The following is a 23,775-nucleotide window of genomic DNA, read 5'->3' on the forward strand; positions in this document are numbered from 1 at the left end:
GATTGTTTACTTTCTTTACTAATACAAGTTTAATTTACTCCGATTTATCCTCTTTTTGGATAATTAATTGCTATATTTAAAAATTTTATTCATAGAACTTACACAGAATCGTTGAGTTACTTCATGGCTAGATCGTTCAACAAAACTTATATTTATAACCGATTGACCACACAAAAAAAGAAAAAATCTATCGGTGAGCAATGATTTCGATTCAAGATATAGGCGATGCAAACTTTAATTTTATTTTCTATCATAAACTAAATTTAAACTTGAGTGGTTATGTCTTTTAAATATTCACTTACAACTTTTTAAATTTTAATTATCAAGAAGATGAGCAACTCTTGAAACAGACAACAAATTTTGAATTTAGGTCTCGGGTCACTGAGAACAATAAGGGTGCTAAAACGTTCCAGTTTCATGATATATTTTGTGAACTGAATAATAATTAATTTCTCGTAAAAGATGTGAAAAATTATCAAAAAAATTGTTGCCGATTACCAAGGGCAGAGGAATACTTTCATAAAAGTGATTAATTGGGTTTTCAGTTAATTTAAGTACATATAATTCGTAAGAAAGCTTATCCTTTAAATCAAGATATCGTCCACTAAACTACACCTTTATTACTAAATATCAATTTTATTTTATGGACTTGATTGCTGTTGAGCTTACGAGTATGACGTAATTGGAAAAAGTCTCAAAAGCTCATTTCATGCACGTGTTTAGTCACATGATATGGCAAATGATTTGTCCTATTTTCTCCGAGGTTGTCTCGACCAATTTTTTTTTTCACGAATTTTCTCGGCCGATAAATATGAGAAGGAGTTTATCAATAGACTTAGACATAAAACCATATTTATAATAATTGTAAAGTTTATTAAATTCTTTACTTAAAAATTCTATATAACAAACACTGAAATGTAAAGAGAATAGTTAAATGTAATTTTTATCATTAATTATTTATAAGCAAAGATCTATAATGTTTGTAATAATATCTTAAACTTATAATTCGACACCTGGTGGACAATGTAAAGCTTTTTTCAATGAACCATAAATGGTGAATTGTAATGAAGTTAATGTACCAACCATAACCAATCTTGTTGGTAAACCGGCAAATGAACCTTTAAAACCTAATTGTTTAGCTAATTGAATTAATAAACCAACAGTAGATTGACCTGGAGCTTTTTTAGTTTTATTAACTTTTGATAATAAAGTATCAGCAGGTTGTGAAACAATTGCAGCAGCACAACCAGCAATAATACCAGCACTTAAATTGACAGCAGTATTAGCACCATTTGATAATTGATTTTTTGGAGTAGAAAGTGAACCATAAATAGCTTCTTGAGCTCTTTCGAAAACTAAAAATTTAGCAATATTATAAGGAATTTGTTTAAATAAAATTGGAGTAAAACCATTATAAAATGAACCAATACCTTCTTCTTTTAAAATTCTTGAAAAACCACCAACTAAACCATTTGCAAAACTTGGATTTGAAACTAATCTAATTCTTGTAGCTTCTAAAGGACATAAAGCAATATCAGCAAAAAATTCAGCTAAAGCAGATGAACCAATAAAAATAGAATTTTTATATCTTTTAGCAGTATCAATTCCTAAATATTCAATAAATTGTTTTTTAAAAAATTCATAACCTCCAAATTTAAAAGCACCTTGTAATGAATAACCTAAAACAGTTGGACCAAAACCAGTTAATAATGCACCAGCACCTTCAGTTTGAATAACTTGTTTAAATGAACCAAGCATACCTTTGTTATAAACTTTTGGATCTAATTGAATTCTTGTTTTAACAACATCAATTGGAGTCATGGCACCATGAGTAGCACCACAACCAATAGCACCTGCTAAAGCAAATGATGCATAATCTTTTAATGTATATTCTGGTAATTTATAATTATGAGTTTGTGATGCAGACATTTTGTGTTGATCTATCTATTAGATGATGTGTAATGTAAAAAGTGTGTTGTAAATGTAAGAAAGAAAACTAATTGATAAAGTTGATAAAAATTTTCAATTTAATCTTTCATTGATAAATTTGATCCAAGAAAAGAAAAATAGAATTATTTTACTTACACAGAACAAAAAAATAAAAAAGAAACAGTGTAGAAAGAGATAGTAAGTACATTTATATTCAAAGTTGGATCTAGATTACTAATATAAAAAATAAGAATCAATTGGTGTATGACCATGAGATCAATAACGGCAAATTCAGTCATGAGTGATGATGAGAAGTAGATGATGTTTCAGTTTATAAAAGGTGTATATAAAAAACCCTTTTGACATAATAAAACTTAATTAATTTGATTGGACGGAAAAAAAATTGAATGACGTTTTTGTGTAAATATAAACACACACGCACATGTTTCAAATTAAACTTATTTAGTAATTACTTACTGATCGTAGTATTCATTAAACTATATACTAATGATACAAGAACTTTTCTTTATTTTCAACGTATTGGAACACCCAATTCTCTTAAAGCAATCTGATTACTTAATGCAGCCATAGCAGCTTTTTGACCAGATTTTTGTTTACTAAAATCAGCTCCATAACCTAATTGTTTACCTTTACATAAACATAAAGTATAATATTCTGAACCTTTTTGTTCAACTATATAATCTGCTTTTAATTGTAATGGACCTAATTTTGCATATAAATCAGTTTTGGCTTTCATATCTATATCTTTTATTGATAATGAAATAATTGGACATGTTATTGGTTCATTAAATGGATTACCATTATGATTGATGTTATTATTTGATTCTTGATACATATGTGATGGTATTGGACTTTGAGTTGGGTGTTGTATTTGATTGTATGGTAAAAATTGATGTGGTGGCAGTTGCAGTAGTTGCGTTGGTGAAGTTTGATAATATGATTGTTGATGTGCATATACTGCTGGTGTTCCTGTATGATATTGTTGTTGTTGTTGTTGTACTTGATGTAGTTGTTGTAAAGGTAGTTGAGATGATGGATATTGTAAACTTTGTTGTGATTGTGAATGTTGTAAAGGTTGTTGTTGTTGTTGTGCTAAATGCTGTTGCGATAAATGCTGTTGTGGATGTGGTTGCTGGTGTTGTTGTTGTTGTTGATGTGATTGTGATTGTGATTGTGATTGATCAATCTGTGATTGAAACTGTTGTTGAGGAAAAGGTGATTGTAAAGTTTGATGTAAATTTTGATGGGCTTGTATATGATCCCTATCATGATGTGATTGTTCAGGTGGAGCATAAGCAAAAGCAACCATTGGAGTAGTACTTAAATCACCACCCAATGATTGAATATTACTTTGATTTTGAATTTCATTTTCTCCTTGTATAATTTTTGGAGACAGTGCCAGTGTAGTATATTGAATTTTATTTTTCATATAATTATCTTTTAACATTACAAATATTTTATTAATCTTACTTTGATTATCCATAACATCCATTACAGCTCTATCTTTTGCATCTTCAAAACTTATACTTGAAACTCCAAAACCTAAAATTTCATCATTTATAACAACATGAGCAACATATGGATCAGTTTTAACTTCTAAAATTTCATATTTAATATTTTCATAAGGTAATTTAGTTAAATTTGTTATAGATTTAAATAAATTATTTAATTCAATTAATGCAATTTTTGCAACTGGTGTTGTAGTAGATTCTAAATCTATAATTAAAGGTTCATATAATTTATTTAACCATGTTTTAATTTCTTCCAAAGAATATCCATTGTTTTGTAATCCTGCAATATAAGCTAAAAAAATATTTCCACATATTTTCATTTTTTGTTCAATTTCTGCATTTGATGATAAATTATATTTCATTGAATCAATTAAATTATAACCAAATGAAAATTTTGCTAATTGTTCAAATGAAATTAATCTATTTTTTATAACAATTAAGTCATTTTCATATAAATTTGGTAATTTTGTTTCTAAAATTTCAATTAATATTAAATCTAATATTGATTTACCTTTTATTGCTAATTTTCCATTATGTGAATTATTATATTTTGTTGATGATGATTCAACAAAATCACTTATTCTTCTATATGATTTATCAGTACAAATTTTAATTAAAAGTGTTTCATCATTAATCAATGGTAATGTAGGAGGATATGAATAATAATCTGTAGATTTTGTTAAGTCTTCTTTCTTTGTATCCTTCAGTTTCTTTTTCTTATCATCAAAATCAGAAACAACATCCAAAAATTTCTCCAAAGATTGATCATTTGTTGATGTTGTTTTAAAATTAACATTAGATAAAGCAGTTAAAAACGGTAATTTTTCAACTTCATATAATTGACGAATTCTAACTGCAACTTTTATTTGAGGAGTATCTATTAAACCTTTTAATCTTTCTATAGTACTTGTTGCTTCACCTAATATGTCATTATTATTCTCACTTAATTTTAAATATTGTATAAATTTTTCTGGACTTGGAGACTTTTCAATAATTAATTTAAAAGTTGCTTGAAATTGAGATACACTTGCTCTTAATTGCGTTAGTTCGTCTAATACTTGAAGTAATGGTTTATCTTGTTTTGACATATTAATGATGTATTAGACACCAGTTTTGGTGATTGATTATATAAAAAGAATGTGTGATAAATAACTTTGAGTTTATATATTTTTTCTAGTGTACTCTAGATTTATGAAATGCGCTTTTTGCTTACTCAATTTAAAAGATGATATATTATCGCGTTTTAACATACAGGAAACTTCAAGATCAATACTAAGATTAAGTAATTCTTACTTTAGATTTAAAAACTATTCTGATTGCTCTTAGAGTAGAAAAATCTTTAGTATATCACGTTTTATTTCAAACTACGACTGATAGAGTTTGTTAAACAACCGGCCGAAATTTACATAGGTAGTTTTCACATAACCGATACTTATGAGAAAAGCACCATACATAGATCAATAATTTCTCAAAAAGAATTAATTGGCGATGGACAATGTTCAAAAAACACAGATATAGCTTTAAAAAACAAGTATTCAATCCAAAAACTTTTTTGGCATGGACTTTTTGGATATTTGAAGCGTTGACGTAATTGTTTTAAAAGTTTTAAAAAGAGACAAGTAAAATGTAGGCATTGTTGTAAACTATACTTATCTTTCTAATCAAATCTTCAGTCGGAAGTAGAATTGTTGGTATTACTGTAAAATTATACTTATCTTACAAATTTGTTAAAGAGTAACATGTATCAAAACCCAATAGCATAGTATACCGTAAAAATGAAAAGAAGACGTAAAAAAACTAACTATCAACGTCTGCTAGTGGTAAAAACGGGAAACAAATATGAGCGAATATGAGCATCTGCTAGTAGGGTAAATAGATGAAGTAAAAGTTTGATTACGAGGTTCGCTCATACTAATAGTGATAAAACTAAAAGTGACAGAAAACAACAAATTCTACAATGAAAAAAAATTATATTAAAAAACATGCTATAATCGTAATAACAAGACCAGTCCTTCATGATAAACTAGGTTAAAGTAGAAGTGTTGAACAGCTTCTTGATACACAAAATGTAAATTTAGAAATTAATGATTTGAAAATTAGATATTAATACAAATAATTGGAAAAAATCACTTCGGGTAAAGTATTATAAAGATGTTACTTCATAAAAAATAAAAACACTTCAAGGAATATATAAAAGTACTTGCGTACATAAAAAATAAAATTAAAATAGTAAAAGCATAATAACATTAATGGCACATAGGTTGATGGTTGACTAAGACTATTTACGAATGATTGATAAATTTAAAAATTATCTGTCACCATTTCATTCGTATTTAAACCAGTCCCACATTTTGCTTTCTCGTCCGATAATTGGTGATATTAGTAGGATGAACTTGAGATTCGAGTGGATCATATAAATAAATATAAAAGTTATTGATTTTAGCTTGTAAGAGTTATGTCCCATGACTGATCGTCTCTATGAAAGTTCTATTATCTAATGAATTTATTTATTCTAGAGTTCATTTCTACATCGTTTCGTAACCCTACTAAGTCACTTACACAAAAACGTTGTTTTAAATTGAAGAAATCTGGTGAGCATATTTTTCGGTAACCTTTCCTAGTTTTTATCAATTTCAATACAATTAACGTTTATTAGAATTTTTATAAAGTCAAAATAAACTAACAAAGTTAAAAAACAAATCATTCAGGATATTCTTTTTACCAACAACAATCTGATTATTTTAAAACATGGAGAAATTAATATATTTTCCAATTGATGTTTTGGAAATAATATTTCAACAAATAAATCAACATATGGTTTTGTCGTTGATGCCCTTACATTCCAAATTTTATGAGATTGGCCGAAACAAGCTATACAGAAATATTTATCTTTACCGCAAAGATAAACTAATGGAAACAAATAGTCGCGAAATAAATGATGCAGAGAAATACTACGAGTGGAGAGTTCATAAAGACATTTTGAATGACTTTAGTAAAAAGTTTACCGTAATTTCATCAAGTACTTTTACTCGCAACATCATTAAAAAGAAAATGATCAGGAATCAACATATACATCATCTTAGTATTGAAAAGTTGCGCCCTGTAGTGTATACCGGATACAAGTTATATGTAGATTACAATGCGGTACCCACATTATTGAAAGAAATAATAAGATATTTTGAAAGTATAGATTATGTTAGCTTTGGTTCATTAAACAACAAATTTGATATGAAAAACAAAAATTGTTCTATTGATGTATTGAAAAATTTAGAATTTTTGAGTCCTGACTATATTCCTGGCTTGTATGAACGTACATTGTTTTTGGAGAAAAATAAACACGGGTCATTTGAATTCTTGTATAATAATCTCAAAAGTTTGAAATTTCCGCTCGAAGGCTCTACATTGAGTGAGCATAATGATGATGATGATGATGATGATGAATTGCCAGATAGTATCGAATTGTTCAACCAAATCAACTTATTCAAAAACCTCGAAGAATTACATCTTCAATTTGATAGACTCATTGATTTATCGGATTCACTGTTTCTTACAAATTCGAATAAGCTAGAATGCAAATTGAAAAAACTTGATCTGATGTTTTGGGCTAAGCTAAGATTCGGTAAGCTGGTAAGCTTAGAGAAGATAGCTACGGCGAGCTAATGATACCAAAACCTAAAAAATGATTAATTACTTTGAAGGACTATTTTAATACAGAACAATTAAATACATTATCATTATATTACCTAAATGATACAGCAATCGACGAAGACGAATACTTTTATCAGAAATTCGAGTTCAAGGAATTATTAACCAATGCCAATTTAGCAAACTTGAGAACTTTAGTTTTAACTTCACCTTCTTTTGATTTGAAATCGATTAAAGTGAAAACATTACTTAAATTAATAATATGTACTGAAACTGCTGATGATGAGGATGCCATTGAAATTGCCAAGCTTTACCTTAAAAACCCAACATTAAGATTATCTTGGTGGCCACGATATATGGATACACATAAATATGATATATTTGTTTATTCTGAGTACTTACAATTATACTCACCTGAGTATTACCAAATTATATCTTGTCAATGGCCATCTTACTTTTTCAAAAGCAATATTATTTCGATTGGTAAAAAACAAAAAAAAAGAAGGTTAACTTCTCATAAGCAAGATAATAACAGCTCAAGAAGACTAGATATAGTTTTAAAAACCGAATATACTATTGAAGAACTTTGTGGCATGCACCTTTTTGAGACATCAATTGTTTACGGAGATGTTTTAGATGTTTTCAAGAGATACGAAAAAAATTTTAATTTTGAAGACTGTTTCTAAGCCAAATATGCATGTATTAACTGAATTTACCGTTGTAATACATTTGCTAAAGCAACTGCTTTTTGTTACTTTTAAACTCCAATTCAATGCACATTCAAAATGGGCATACTCAGATGTCTAAGGATATAAAGTTTTGAATTCAAACAATCTACAACAAATTAAATAAAAATCTAACGAATGAATTCTATTTTCATGAAGATTTATGCTGTCCAAACCGTAATTGAAAATTGAGACCTTAAATGCTTGAAGAAAAATTTTTTTTTTTAAGTTAATAAAAACCTATTTTAAAGATGCTAAATTTCGATTGGTATCCATATTCGAACTGAATCCAATTGCGTAAAATCGTTTGTTAATTTTCAAAATCAGGTAAGTATAAAAGTATAAAAGTGTAGAAGAACGAGCAGAGATTTGAGCTATTGCACTATACTTAGTCTATAAAGTTGTCATAAAAATAAGACCAGCCAATAACATTGGACGGTGGAAAAAGACGGGTTCATAAAAACTTAATTTGATCAAACGAAGAATAAAAATAACAGTACTTATTATTGAATATCAAGAACGTGATTGATTGATTGACATAGAAAAGTTGATTTAAGACTTTTTTTACAAATACCGAAATAATACGGAAAAACTAAACTTACCAGGTAAAATATGTTTATCCATGAATCAATTTCATATAGGATATATTGGAGGAGTTTGATTAATTACGATAATCTGAGACGAATGGAATATGAAACTATTCTATGCGCTCTAATGTACTGGTTGACTTAAATTTTCTATGTGTAATAATTTCTAACAATTTCATCCTATATTCGATACTGCATATAAGTGCGGTTGCAAAATCTTACATTTGAAATAGCATATCAATTTTAATAAAGCCCCGACTTGTACAAAAACATTTAACCCAAAATCAGAGATATATCACTAGTCAGTATCTGAATGATAAACTTCAAAAGAAATTTCTCAAACAGTCCGAAACTCATTGCATGCAATGACAAGTAAATTCAATTTTCAATTATCAAAAAAAGATTTAGAAGAATTTGCACAATATTACAATGATCTTATTGATACACCAGATATTAATTTTTATGGCAACAGATGGAACAGTAACTCTTTACCGGAAAACCTCGAAGGCAATCAAGTTTTGGAAATATTAAACATATTTGATACGATGTACTATCCTCCAGTCTTTGTTGACGAAAATCTGCTCACAGTCCAAATTACAATGGTAGACGAAATATTTAATTTCTTACCTAACCATATTTATGGCAACGAAAAAATTGAAAACATTAAGTTGTTCTATAAATTGTTGTACATTAGCTGGTATTTCAAATACCCAACCATTTTTCGTACACAACTGGAAAATTCAAATATAAGAATTCCAACGACGAAAATATTTTTAACACATGGCTCTGAAAACTTTACCTACATTCATACTCCTTATTCTAAAGATGAAGTCATTGGTTGGTGTGAAAACTTTTCAATAAATAGAGATTGTATTGAGAATAATATGTTTATTATCACTCGCAATGAAGAGTCTTTTGACAACGAGAGGGCGTTAAATTCGTTCGTCAGGGACAAATTGGCACTTTTGGCCAATATTGTGAATTTCAAAATAAAAGAAGAACCAGAAACTTCTTTAGAGAGCTGCAAAATCAAACCCGATATTCATATTGTGGGTGATTACCATTGTTCAATACAATTGAAAAGAAAATTGATAAGTTATGCCATGGAAGAGGAGGGACTAAAAAATGCTGAGCAAAAGCATCGTTTGACCTTCCAATGCTGGAGCGAAGCTCTTGCTATCGGATTGACTAAGTCGATCGTGGTGGACTTTGAAAAGATTTGTCTTTTTCGTTTTTCATATTCAGAAGAGGGATCCGTGCAAGCTGATTATCAAATATTCGACTATACGAAAGATTTTAATTTGTTTAGTTTATTGGCGTTACTATTGAAAGAACATTTTACAACGGACTCTTGTAATGTTAGTAAGGAAGAAAAAGAAAAAATGGTTTCTGTGATGAAAGTAAAATATACAGGAAAGTTGAGACCAAGAAATCCACCCAAATATTATGGTAATCAACGGAAAAAACAGACGAAACGAAAATAGAGAAAATTGTGATGAGCTATCGATTACCGGAAACAAATAAATCCGAAGAAAACACAAAACTAGGTCGAAATAAGCAATAGGACAGTATGAGAGAGACAGCAATTTAGATATATTAGTCTATATATAGAGTAGATAATTCCCATTGGGATAGTGTAGAGGGAGGAAGAGGCAGACATTTGTATAATAAAATATCATTTTACAATCTTTCTTGTGTTACTAATTTGCAGAACTCTATCAAATTATCAATAATGTTCACCTTAGTTGTGGTTGAGTGTGGTTGAGTAGAATTGGATATTGTTAGGATGTCCAATTCAATGGAATCTCAACTCATTATTGGGTTATGGATAAAATAATTCGATGATGGGTATAAAAGCTGATTTTCCCAAAATGAATTGGAAAGAATCGTCATCTGACTTTGAAGACCTACATACTGAAAATTATATAGTATTACATACTGGTATGAGGCTTTTTTAGAATCGCGACTTAATGGAAATATACACCACTCTAACCATCACCAAAATCACAAAAATGAGTGGAAAAGTTGTCAAATAGAAGTTGTATGACCCAAAGGACTTATACCTAGCTCTCAAGGAATATTTTGATACCTTGAAAACTGACGAAAATTGCAGTAAAGCGTTTTTTGCTCAAAAGTACACCAGCTCATTCTGTCCACGCAAGTTTGGGTCAACGTCCAAAGGGAAAAAACTCAATAAAAATAGAAAATTGACAGATGTGGAAGAGAAAAACTTGCTACGTTGGGTAGACAAGTTAGTTGCCGAAGGAAGGTCGGTTTTAAGAAAGAATCTTCAAAAACAAGTTCAGGAAATTGGCGAAAATTTGACGATAGGCCCAGAATAGAGTAGATGGTTTATTATCATCAGACAGCGAGGAATATGAAAAAGACGACCAAAAGTTCAAGGCTCTAGTAAAATATTTGGTAAAATCAAATGAAAATGATCAAAAAATGTAACAAATGTACTAATATAGACAAAATGCAGTTTTTTTAAATAGACAAATTGAAAATTGGAGAATGACTTTGAACTCCAGGTGAACAAATTTCAAACTTTTCATCAATGCAAAATAAATTGGTGGAGTATGTGATATCCTCAAAATTAGAACGTAGACAGGGTTCATATACAAATTACATTACGGAGAAGAACGAAATATGGAAATCAAAAATACTATCTTCGAAAATTAATAATGAAAAAGTGTTGATCATTGAAGAAGCTTTTTCATCAATGGAGTATTTGTATATAAGTTGAGTTGTTGAAACTTGGTTAGTTTTATTTAAGTTTGTCAATTATTCAAAAACATTATTCGTGAATTTGGTGAACAAAAGCTTCAGACAATTATTCATATAATTTAAAAATGGGAGTTGATCAAAAGGGTATCCACGATAATATACGAACGTCATGTTACATACAAATATTTTTACAATTTCTTCACGAATTAAGTTCTTTATGAAGAATTTTCAATTATGCCTAGAATCTTGTTTATTTGTGAACTCTCCAAAATTACAGCGAGGTGAGCAACTGAAAACTCCATAAAGTTAATCACACCTCATATTTCTGAGAAATGTGACTCTCACTAAGGGAATGAAATTGGACTTATATCTCAACTCTTCTTTTGCATTTATCAAACATTTCAAAAAATCAAAATCTCAAAAAAAAACTCTTAAAATTTAGACTGCAAAAGCATTTCCATGTATTAAAAACTGAAAATAACCATATTTCAGCAACAAGAAGAACTAGAACAAGCAATATAAATCCCGTGATGCGATCATCATATCGTAAACAGTCCAGTCCGTCATGTTGATCAGATTAAAATTATAATGCTTGCTTAAAAAAATATTAAAAGGTACAACAACAACCACTAAATATTTTATTATCATGAGTGCATTTGGTGACGTCAAGTTTTGTACTTGGCTAAAGCGATTTAATATTTTTTCGCGAGATTGTTTTTTTTCCTTCGTACAGTACTAGACTAAATGTTTCCTTGCTAAAATTAGTTGGACCCTTGTTCAGAGAAATATTTAGGGGGTTGAGTTTATTACCTCTTAAATTAATATTAAATAAAGTTATTGCTAACTATATTCAATTAAGAATATATCTAAACTTAAAAGTGTTTCAATTAACAATTTGTTTTATAATTGAATGTTACTGTAAGCTGAAACATATGATAAGCTTTTTTGTCAGGGACATAAAATGATCCGAATGAAGTAAGAACATTTCAATTCAATAAAATTTATGCTTTTTAAGCATAATTAGAATTGAAAAATAATTATTGTAAATTTAAAAACTCAATTTATTTGCAAAAGTTACTCAGTTTAGTTATGAAGTTATTATTTGTACCTTAAAAAAGCAAATTAGTTTTTGCCCTTGAGGTAAAGTTTTATATTTGACAGGTACAAACGGTAATTTATGTTTCGAAATAGTTTATTATATTTTGAATGAGATTCAGAAACGAAAACCCATAATTTTAATTGATAAGGTACAATTATAAACCTAAAGAGTCAAAAAAGTTCAAATGAATCTTACTTTATTGGGTTAAGTTTTAGACTAAAATGTTGAACAAGACTAAATTAAGATACTAAATGCCGAAATTGGGAAAAATATTCGAGGAAACCAACACTAACCAGGAATGGAATAAATTCATATCAGATAGGATTCTTTGTACGACCGGCTGCTTCAGTAGTATGGAATATAGTACCATATATGCAATAAAATTTACTTCTACAAATGTATTGTGTTTTTTTAAAACTGAATTAAAGTTTTGTGATGACGTTACATATTTATAAAGTCTATAAGTACGTCCTCAAATGTATTAAATAATATCTCAAATACAACCAGACATGTGGTAATGAAAGAAAATAAGTTGATAAAATTTCATAAAATGACCCTCGATGTTTTCTTGATTAACAATTCAAAAAATTCATTTCCGTTAATAGATACCGACTTCATTTGTTGATCGATTCGATTTATGTTTGATTTCAAATATTTACGAAACCAAAAGATTAAAAATCTAAAACATTTCAATGTACAAAAATTAAATTTCAAAAGAAAAACTCAAATCGCAAAACTCAAATATTGAAAAACCAAAGTGATAATATTAAATTAAAACCATATCTCAGTAGTTAAAATCGTATACAAAGTTCTTTAAAATCTTATACCCCTTACTAATTTTCAAGTGAAAACAAACTTTAATAATTCAAACCAAATACTTAAAAAATCAGGTGATACTATTACCAACAAATTTGGAGTTAAGAGAAGAAATAAGAATTAAGATAAGAAAAACCATTAAAATTTAAAATAATAATTATATAATAGTTATTAAATAAAGTTTATTCCAAAAGTTTAATTAAAGTTTAAACTCAAAAGGATCATGTACAAGCATAGAAAGAAAGTTTGATATTAAAATATTCTATACATTTTGAGTTCAATTTTAAAACAATAGAAAAGACAAAGAAATTCTTTTCATCGATATATAAGCTCACATTTCATTTAAATTTATATGAAAATCTGCAAACATGATGATAAATTTATATTGTGTTTAATCTAGAGATCTATGCAATGAACAAAAGTTTATAATTAAGAGATTTCAGATTTATGATGTACATACATATTCAGCTAATGAATTATTCTAGGTTGATTCTAAAAGATCATGATACATTTGTATAACATTCAAAGATGGCAAAATGCACAATCCATTCACTTTTAAAATGTGACTCTTATATTGAGCCATGTACTAATTTTTTAAAACGCACCAGGTTGTATTTTCTCCTTGTCAGTAGTAAGAATCAGTGATTACAAATAAAAGATTTAAAAGAATTGAAAAAAAGTCTCGAATTCCGCTACTAATCAATACAAATTGATTCATTAATCTTTCATCACGTTTTGCTTTCCCAAACATTTGAAAGAACCAAACCTTTTTTTAAAAAAATCATCACAATATGCATTTACATCTGTATTTAAGAATGTGGCAAAGTTATTGTTCTTATCCCTAAATCTCGAACTTTAATAATCAAAAGAATGAATGCAATAAATTAATTAATTTAATCATGTAAGATTGAACATTCGTTTGTTTTTTTTTTCTTACTTTGTTCTTTATTAATTAATTAATCATTTATCCGCTTAGTTCTGCCTAGCTTTATTCATGATATGCATGGGTTTTCAGTAATTAACACATTTTGCCTCAACTTAATAATCAATTTTCTATTACTTGAGTCTTTGTTGATTGAGTAGTTTTTGTATGTGTAAATTTATATGTATGTCATAAGTCCGGAACATAAATTCTTTATTAATTAATTTAATGGAAATATGATATTTTTTTTTTAACTATGAGTGAGAAAAAGCGGCAAAATTTTAAACCATTTAACAATAGAAAAATTAATAAAAGTTCGAATATTTTCGAATAATTTAGTTGTTATGATACTTCTATATATCAAATCAATTAATTAGCCATAAAGTTATTACTTACTCCAAATTTTGAATGATTTATTGGGTTTGATCTGAAAATTAACTCATGATACTTTCTTCCTTTAAGTTTAGTTGAAATTTTAATCTTTTTTTTTGACAGGTTTCGTTAAATTATTAATTTTTAATTTTTGACTTATTATTCTATTTCTATTTCGTGGTTAAGAAATTTTTGATTCATGATTTTTTTTTTAAGATTTTATACATGTGGAAAATATATGAATTAAATAGAATGGGATTAATAAATTAAAGGAATGGTTTTGATTAACAAAATTATAACTTTTTCTGGATAAGTATTTGGTATTAATGAGTTATGCATTCTTTATTTCTAGACTTACCACGATTAATATGTTGAGGAAGGACAATCTTTCAAGAAATTTGACTAATTCTTTTGAAAAGAGCTATTGATTGTTTGAGGGAGAAAGAGAGACTAGGATTATGTGTCCTTACTTACTACGAATTAAACGAAACTGAATAAAAAAAATCATATGCAACTACTAACCATGAAAGTCTAATTTTCAGATTGTAATGGAACAAAAAAAAAATTGGAGAAAAAACAACATAAAATAGAAATTTAACTTTTTAAATTAGAGTTTTATAATTTATAAATTTTTAATGCCATACCACTCGAAATATTTCAACAACAGTGTACAAGATTAATCTGTAAACAATAATCTGTAATTCGTTACGAGATTAAGTATTAATAACTAATCAATTTGAAATTCGTGTTTATATTTTCCCTCTAACCCTTATTGAATAATAGACTATAAGGAAAAGTAAAAAGTGTAAATTAGTTTTTTAATTGGTCTGAGTAACTAAATTACTCAAATCAAATTAACAAATTAATAATATCACAAATATAATATGGATTTTTGACATATATAATATAAACCATTTTGTGTTAGGTTCAACTTAAATTACAGAAATTCAAGTCTAGTACTTGATTAATCAAATTTTATAGCCGATGCTTTAGTTAATAAATGTCTCAAAACAAAATTCTGGGATGAACTATTGAATAATCAGAATCAAAAATTAGTATACTGTTCAAAGATGGGAAAACTCAGTTATTGAATGATTAATCTTGATAATTATATATCTTTAAATGTAGTGTTATTGTAATTTAAGTGTTTATAAGTACATTTTTAGAGTGAATTTGATATAATAGTCTACATAAAACTATTTTATATGAGATTTTATATTGTACTATAAAAGTTTAGATATCGTAAATGCATCATGTGTTAATAAATTACATAATTAAGAGATTTACAAAATAAATTTATAAAAGTTTAGATTTGTAGGTAGTGTATATAAGTAGAAATTAAACAAATATTTGGTAGCTTCGTTCAATAAAATACATTAGTACAAAAGCATTTTGTAATATATACACTAACGCATCAAATTTATTAGGTGTATAAACACTCCATATTTTGAGACAAAATTACATACTTTTCACTCCTTTACTTTGTTTTTATGATCTATTGCATATTTCCGAAAAGAAGTCACTCTTTTATTTTGAATGTCTTATAAATTGAATTATCCTTAATTTCTGAACCCATGATTCGTTAAATCCTCCTTTTTAATAAAAACATACATTGGCAATTTGAAAATTAACTCACGTTCAATCTTATGCAATCTACTAATCATGTGAGATTTTAAAGTTTATCTACTTTTATCCTTCGTACCAAAATATAAACTTTCTTTTAAACAATATCTATCAAGCAAGATTTTGTGTTAAGTACTATATGGCTTATAATCTTCAAAACGTACACATTCTACAAAATACTGAAAATTAAGGTTTTGTTAAATAAAACTAAACTATTTTCAGGTAATTAATTTTACCTGAACTTTCAGTTTGAATCTTTGGATCTACATGAAATTCGTTACAAAGAGAAATTTATTTATGTATGAAAACTAATAATGTATAATAGCTCAAAATCATAAATTACCCCAATATACAGTTAAATCTGTATATCCTTGTATCATATTGTTATTGTTATTATTGTTAGATATGTAATGTATAATAAAACCTTGTTTTAATTTACATTTTAAAAGATTTACACAAACACTACTTACTCCAATTTAAAGTTTTTTAAAAACTTTGTTTGTATTAATTTGAATTTAAGGTTTTGGTATACAATATTAATTGATTACTGGTAGTAGTAGTAGTAGTATTACTTGCTTGTCTTACTTAACACATAATTGTTAGTATTACGTTATATAAAAAATGGATTCACTTAATAAAATAAAAAAGTTTAAAGTTTAAACAAAATTTTTATAAAAACTTTAAAGTTTGTTCATATTTAAAAATTTCTTAAATTTTTGGTTAAGAGATATATTGTTCATTACTTATTCAACTGAGACGTACCAATTCAGTCTATTGATCAAATCAAATAAATCAATCAATCAACTTCAAGTTTTATATTGTGTGAATTCAATTGTTAGATCTCATATAAATATTCATATTTGTTACTCAATAGTATAATTATAGATTGGGAGTAATTTATCACCATTTTTAAAGATTTACATTCTTTTACAACCAAAGTAATAGTTTACAACCAACAATAACTTCACAATATTGATCAATTGACAACAAAACAAAGGTCATTTATCAATCGAATCAAAGACAAATCAATTTATTACAAATTTTAAGATATTAAAAAATACTATTTATTAGTATGTTAAACATATAAATTTCCATTCAATTAAGTTTATCACAATCAGAAAAGTACCTCAAATCAATATAGAGAAAAATTAAATAAACTAATCATAAACAGAAAGGTGTAAGATATATCAATATTTACATCTTATCTTCAACTTTAAAGTTTTTAAAATCACCTTACTTTACCATTACAAACTCCTTCATTTGTTTTTGTTTTTTTTATAATTTAACTTTTCAAATTTAACTTAAGTTATTTTGAATACTCAATTGCGTAATTATACACTTTCAATTGCAATTTTTTAAACTTTCGAAAGTATCAACAAACATCAAGAAATTGTTGGGAGAAATATTTCAAATTTATCAATAGCGTTTGTCCTTGTTGTTTACATATCGAATCAATTGATCAAGTGTCCTATCAATTTGAATAAATACTACATATTAGAATATTTTAATACTGCAGATATCATATAAAAAATATTTATAAGTCATACATTTTTACCAAGGGCAACTTTTTCAAGAAATTTCGTTTGATCATTCAATATTTTTCACATTCATCAAATCAAAATCATTTATTTCAGCCCTCAATTTTGGTTAATTCTATCAAAATTTATATGTCAATTTGAAAATATAATATTGTAATTTTGTTATAATATAATATTATATTTTTTAATATCCACGAAATTCAGGGAAAAAATAAAATTTATTGTATTCAATTTTTTTAAATTTCTTGGTCTAGTCAAAACGGGGAAAGAATCCGTCAATTAAAATATTTTATTATTTACAATCAAAGTTTATTATTTATTTATCAATAACAAGGGTAGAGCAAAGCAATAGAGTGAATTAGAATCCATTTTTTTTTTTTTCTTTTCAGTTTTATACAAAGTTAAAAGCCTTTTGAATTCATTTATATAAATATCACATTGATTAAGTATTTAAAAAGTTAAATCTAATTAGAAAGATTTTTTTTTTTTGCCCCTACTACATCAAAAATTAGTTTTATTAAACCAGATAATTTTGTCAAACCAAAGCATAATATCAACAAGATAACCAACTGATTCAAACAAGTTTCATAAGTGGTCAAAAATAGTTTAATTCCATTTGTTATCACCAAAAATATTCAAAATTAAGGAACAAAAGAAAGAAGAATCAAATTAAAAATTTAGATTTAGATTCAATTTTAAAAAAAGAAAAAGAAAGAGAGAAAATTATAATTACACTTTAAAAACTCACTTAAGTATGTCTGCATCAAAAATAAATCCAACTTATTATGGTTACGTTGGATCTACTAAAGATGCATTATTAATTATTCAAGAAGCATTAAATAAAAAATTGGAATTTATAACAAGAAGACCTCAAGATAGAGAAAGACAAGAATTAATAAAATCTGGAAATGTATTTGTATTTATTGAAGAACAAAGTGGTATAAAAAGATGGACTGATGGTACTGCTTGGTCTCCTTCAAGAATATTAGGAAGATTTTTAGTTTATAGAGAATTAGATAAAAATTCATTAGATGAAAATGATAAAAAGAGAAAGAAAAGAAAAATAAGTTATAATGGTGATTATAATAATAATGAATCACAACAACAAACACAAAGTAATACTTCACAACATCAACAAAATTCACAACAACAAGATTATCAAAATCAAAACCAAAATCAAGCTGGATTAATACCACCAAACACAATACCTGCATCAAATAGTTATAGTAGTACGGATTATAATAAAGGTTTATTAAGTGGTCCATTAGTTACTTCATATGTTTTTAAAGATCAAGGATTAATTAAAAAAACTTTATCACTTACAACAAAAACAAGAGATTTACATTTAAATAAATTAAATGAACAACAAACAATACATTTAATAAGTTATTATAACGCTCAAGAAGTTATGAATAATAGATTACATAGACCATCTGAATATGATTTAAGTAATGTTAATTTATCACAAAATCTTTGGACAGCAGTAAAAGAAAGTTCATTAGGTGGTAAAATTCCAAATGAAGATGAAGCATTTTATTTTCTTGATGGAAACTATCAATTACAAAATATGTCACATTTACAACATCAACAACAACAACAACAACAACTACAGCAACCACAAAATAATTATTCTCAATTACCATTAAATCCATTACAACAACCACATTCTTTACAACAATCATCACCTCAACAGCCACAACTACAACATCAACCAGATAGAATGGGATATCCTAAATATAGTAATGGTAATCTTATGATGAATCCACAACAACAACCTCAATATTTACCAACAGATCCACATGTTAAAAGAGAAGATGATCCAAATAATACTGGTGAAACTACATTCTTAAATCCATTTACTGGATCTCAACATCAAGTTCCAACTGCTGGATATCCAAATAATAATAATACTATTCATAACCAACCACAAACTCAACAATCTCAAAATACAAAATCTCAACCACAATTAGATCAACCATTCAATCATGTTCCTCAATATGGTAATTATATACAACAACCACCTCCAAATAACAACAATCATCAATTGAATTCAAATCCTCAAGAGTTATATCCATCCTATCATCATAATATAAGTCCACAACAGTATTCAACTCATCAACAACAACAAGCTACAACATCAACTCCATCAAATGTCGGCATATCTCAACCACCACCTCCACCACAATCGATAACTGGTTATTCAACATATCCATATCAAAGTAATGATCCATATTATAACAACAACAATAATTCATATCATAATTCAATATCATCATCATCTAATCAAACTAGTTTTTCAAGTATTCCAACAACAAATAATTCAAGTATATCATCAACAAATTCAAGAAATTTAAGTAGTGGTAGTAATATTAATAATTCATTAAGTTCAGGAAAATTACCAACAGCAAAACCTTTAAAAAATCAACATTGGTCAACTAATGAAAATTTACCACAACAACCACAACAATTACCACCACAACAACCACATCAACAGAATTCAGTCACTAGTAATAATAATGACTACGAACAACAACAACAACAATCGAATTCAAATTCCTCGAGTTCTTCAGTAATACCAACTATGAATAATCAAGTAACTAATAATCAATATATTCATGGTTCTTATCCTCAACAGCAACAACAACCAGGTGGTGGCTCTTATTATGTAAATCATCCACAACAACATCAACAACATCAACATCAACCAAAATGGGGTAATTCAAATTTAAATTCTACTGTCAATAATACAACTACGAATACTACTAAACCTGCTACGACTACAACTACAACTACAACTAGTGTTGGAGGTCAAAATAATGATGTTTAAAAGTTTGGTTTGGCCTAATGGTGGCATTGGTTGATACATATTTTTCTACATGCGTTGGTTTTTGATTATTACAATATGCTAATTTCAGCTTTGATTAGTTAGAGGTTATTGCTTCTTTTTTTTATTCATTCAGTTTATTTTCATATTATTATTCATTTCAATTTTTATTAGTATATATATGTTTTAGATTTTATATTTTGTTTTTAAAAAAAATTTATTGAAAATTTTATTTATTTAAACTTTGTCAAATTTCGTAAATTCGTTTCCTCGTTTCTCTCCTTTCTATACTTTATTCTCCTATTTCCTTTATTTGGTTTTTTGCTTTCCTTCTCTCTATCGGTTCTTAATTCTTTAATTTGTTTCTGTCATATTGTGCTAAATTAAACTATTAATGAATATTGCAGAAGAGAGCATGAAAAAGTTTAAATTTCCAACGTTTCATAATTTTTAAGAACAATTAAACTTTAAATAATTTTAGTTAGGTTAGTTGCATTATTATTAAAGTTTCAAGTTATAAAATTAAAGTTTCTGAATGTTTCATGTATATGTAATTACGTCAATAATGATAAGCGGCTTTTTTTTTTTTTTTAAATTCGTTTATTTTTCTCACGGAAATTTTTTTTAATTGTTTCCTACATGAATCTTGTTTTAACTTCTCAATCAACATCAAAAATTAAAAAAATTAGATTTATGAAGTATAAAAACTGTAAAAGTGAATAAGGTTGAATGTTACAAAAGTAAATCTGAAACAAGATGTACAAGATATAATATATGTAAAAAATAATAGTGACATAATAAGACAGCATAGTCTAAATTTAACCGAAATATAATTAAATTTGAAACACTTAACTTAAATAATATTATGTGCATTTTGGTGCAGGGAAGCGTTTGTTGAATCGAAGAAAAAGTAAAAAATTAGGACCAGCGTTGCATCATTCTTTCTACATTTTAAGGCGGACTCCGCGTGCGGAGTTGGTCTAAATTACACCAAGCTTTGGCTTGAAGTCCGAATCTAGCGGTTTGCTGCGCAAAAGTAAATCAACAATACAATAAGTTATTAAATTTAAATTATCCATCAACTTGTATGAATACGTGGGTAAGAACACAGGATAATACATTCCGTTAAGTCGATTTAATGAATATTATCCTTGTATTTAATTCCAACTCACGTTGCAAATCTAAAATCTAATCTATCACTTCCTTCATCTTTTGTATATTTCCTATAATCATCCTTTTCATCTTCACTCATATTATTCCAAATCTTATTCCTCTTTTTATTAACAAACACATAATAAAATTTAATAATTAATAATAAAGGAATCAATCCAAAAGTAATCCAAAACAATTGCATATTACCTCTTAAATATAATGGTTTATCATCATTTCTATATATGAAATTAGCAATAATATTACCAATTTGTCCAAACATGTTATACAATGCACTACTTATAGATCTTGATCTTACTGAATTTGAATTTCTTGATACCCAACTAACACAAATTGCATGAATAAAAGGTTGACCTAAAAATAAAGTATTTAATACATATGTGCCCCAAATATTTTTACCAGCTTGAGGCCACCATCTAATAATACCAATTATCGGAGTTGCATACACTGGAGCTATTAAACAAACAAATCCTCTATCATTAATAAATTCTGAAAACCAAGTTATAAGTAACAAGAAAATAATATGTAAAATAGCTTGAGGAATAGTTAATAAATTGGTATTAAAAGTTGAAAATCCAAGAGATTTTGTAATTAATCCAAAATATGGAGTAAAAGTATTTATACCCATAAATGCATAAAATCCAATAAGATAAATTGGCCATAAATGATAATCACAAAGACATTTCCATAACATTTTTGAAGATATAGGTTGTCTATTATGCATTGTACCTTTACTTGGATCATCTCTTAATATTCTATTAACAACAATTTTAATTTCTCTATCAGTAAACCAACCTTTAGGATTAAGAAATTTTTTAGTTTGTACTGCAGAAGGTACCATTAAATGAAATGATGCAATACCAACAACTAAAGAAAATGAACCTTCAATTAAAAATAAAAATTTCCAACCTGCCCAACCCCAAGTATTTATTCTTAAGATTCCAAAAGCTAATAAACTTGAAACAATTTGACATAATGATAATGACACCCAAAACCATGATAAAACTAATGGTAATTCTGAACTTGTAAAAAAATAAGATAACCAAAGTACTAAATCGGCAATAAATCCACCTTGCAATAGACCTATAAGAGCTCTTGTTATATAAAATCCAGCTTTATCTTTTAAACCAATTTGACTTATAGAAACAATACTCCAACAACAAATTTGAATTGGAATAAAAATATCAGGACCTAATCTTTTTGAAATTAATTGAGAAGGAACTTCAGATATCATAAAAAATACAAGACTTAAAGTATTACCAATATTATAATCATTTGAATTTAAATTTAAATCTTTTAAAAAATTATCTGTAACAGCTTGTGCAAGATTTCCTCTATCAATTTGTAATGATATAAACATTAAACATGCAGTAAATGCAACTCTATAATATAATTTAATTTTAACAGTTTTTTCTTCTTTTGGTGACCAATTAAAAAATGGATCAAATGCTGAATAACTTTCATAATTTGAATTTTTATATAGAGTTCTATAATATTCTTCAATTTTGGGATTTAAAAATGGATTTGAATGTTTTTCATTAATGATGGTGTTTTCTGAGTTTTCTTCTATTGATGAACATGATTCTATATTGATTTCAAGATCTTGCTTATTTGATTTTTCATGATTTGAAATCTTTTCAGATGTACTTGATGATATTATATCAATCAGCATTGTCTTCTTGTGTTGAATTGATTGAATCTATTTTTATTATCTCTTTCATCACCTAAAGATTGTAATGTCATGGACATTATATAACCAACGATTCCGAAACAATATCCCATTTAACAAAAATTAAATCAATTCAAATAACCCCTGTGTGTTTTTAGCGTAGAAGATACAATAGCGGATCAATTGAGTTCAATATTATAACATCATTTTGCCTCCATATCAACCACAATAGCACCAATTTAGTTTTAAATTTGACTATATAACATAACCGTTACATAATCAGAACATCAATTGCGTTAAAAGTAGTTTTTCCTCGTAGTACTGTCCTTGTGTTGCATTTAGGTTGACTGTGGTGGCTTTAATTTAGGTTTCAAATAGATTTGTATAAGATTTAATGCAAATTTAACTAAATTTTTTCCGTTCACATAATCACAAGATAAGATCCCATGAACTTTACCCAGTGTTAATAACTCAATTAATAGTTATATTTTATAAGTTGAATGCTACTTGTTCAATGACCTGAAAGAATATGCAAGCGAAGAAAGTTTATTTTAAAACATAAATAATTGCTCAATAAAGCTTGTAGAAATTTCTGTA

At 27.1% G+C, this 23,775-nt stretch overlaps 7 protein-coding genes across 7 annotated transcripts; 4 read left to right on the forward strand and 3 right to left on the reverse strand. All coding sequences in view use genetic code 12, as the record gives it.

Annotated features, from left to right (window-relative positions):
* Positions 1-999: 999 nt before the first annotated feature.
* Positions 1,000-1,929, reverse strand: MIR1 (Mir1p; the record flags this gene model as incomplete). The annotated part of the gene is made up of 1 exon (XM_051757300.1): positions 1,000-1,929. The coding sequence occupies one exon, from the start codon at positions 1,927-1,929 to the stop codon at positions 1,000-1,002; it is 930 nt and encodes a 309-aa protein (XP_051614859.1).
* A 532-nt stretch (positions 1,930-2,461) lies between these two features.
* CDL1 (Cdl1p) lies at positions 2,462-4,549 on the reverse strand (the record flags this gene model as incomplete). The annotated part of the gene is made up of 1 exon (XM_051757301.1): positions 2,462-4,549. One exon carries the CDS (start codon positions 4,547-4,549, stop codon positions 2,462-2,464), a length of 2,088 nt encoding a protein of 695 aa, XP_051614860.1.
* A 1,660-nt stretch (positions 4,550-6,209) lies between these two features.
* KGF55_002600 (uncharacterized protein) lies at positions 6,210-7,792 on the forward strand (the record flags this gene model as incomplete). Its single annotated transcript, XM_051757302.1, has 2 exons — positions 6,210-7,088; positions 7,160-7,792. The coding sequence occupies 2 exons, from the start codon at positions 6,210-6,212 to the stop codon at positions 7,790-7,792; spliced, it is 1,512 nt and encodes a 503-aa protein (XP_051614861.1).
* Positions 7,793-8,783: 991 nt separating this feature from the next.
* On the forward strand, positions 8,784-9,902 carry KGF55_002601 (uncharacterized protein; the record flags this gene model as incomplete). Its single annotated transcript, XM_051757303.1, has 1 exon — positions 8,784-9,902. The coding sequence occupies one exon, from the start codon at positions 8,784-8,786 to the stop codon at positions 9,900-9,902; it is 1,119 nt and encodes a 372-aa protein (XP_051614862.1).
* Positions 9,903-10,150: 248 nt separating this feature from the next.
* KGF55_002602 (uncharacterized protein) lies at positions 10,151-10,760 on the forward strand (the record flags this gene model as incomplete). Its single annotated transcript, XM_051757304.1, has 2 exons — positions 10,151-10,168; positions 10,455-10,760. 2 exons carry the CDS (start codon positions 10,151-10,153, stop codon positions 10,758-10,760), a joined length of 324 nt encoding a protein of 107 aa, XP_051614863.1.
* A 7,509-nt stretch (positions 10,761-18,269) lies between these two features.
* WOR1 (transcription factor WOR1) lies at positions 18,270-20,342 on the forward strand (the record flags this gene model as incomplete). The annotated part of the gene is made up of 1 exon (XM_051757305.1): positions 18,270-20,342. One exon carries the CDS (start codon positions 18,270-18,272, stop codon positions 20,340-20,342), a length of 2,073 nt encoding a protein of 690 aa, XP_051614864.1.
* Positions 20,343-21,507: 1,165 nt separating this feature from the next.
* On the reverse strand, positions 21,508-23,181 carry KGF55_002604 (uncharacterized protein; the record flags this gene model as incomplete). Its single annotated transcript, XM_051757306.1, has 1 exon — positions 21,508-23,181. The coding sequence occupies one exon, from the start codon at positions 23,179-23,181 to the stop codon at positions 21,508-21,510; it is 1,674 nt and encodes a 557-aa protein (XP_051614865.1).
* Between the last annotated feature and the right edge of the window lie 594 nt (positions 23,182-23,775).

This window comes from Candida pseudojiufengensis (genome assembly GCF_024610245.1).
Source record: "Candida pseudojiufengensis strain CBS 10847 chromosome Unknown scaffold5, whole genome shotgun sequence".
Taxonomy (NCBI): domain Eukaryota; kingdom Fungi; phylum Ascomycota; class Pichiomycetes; order Serinales; family Debaryomycetaceae; genus Lodderomyces; species Lodderomyces pseudojiufengensis.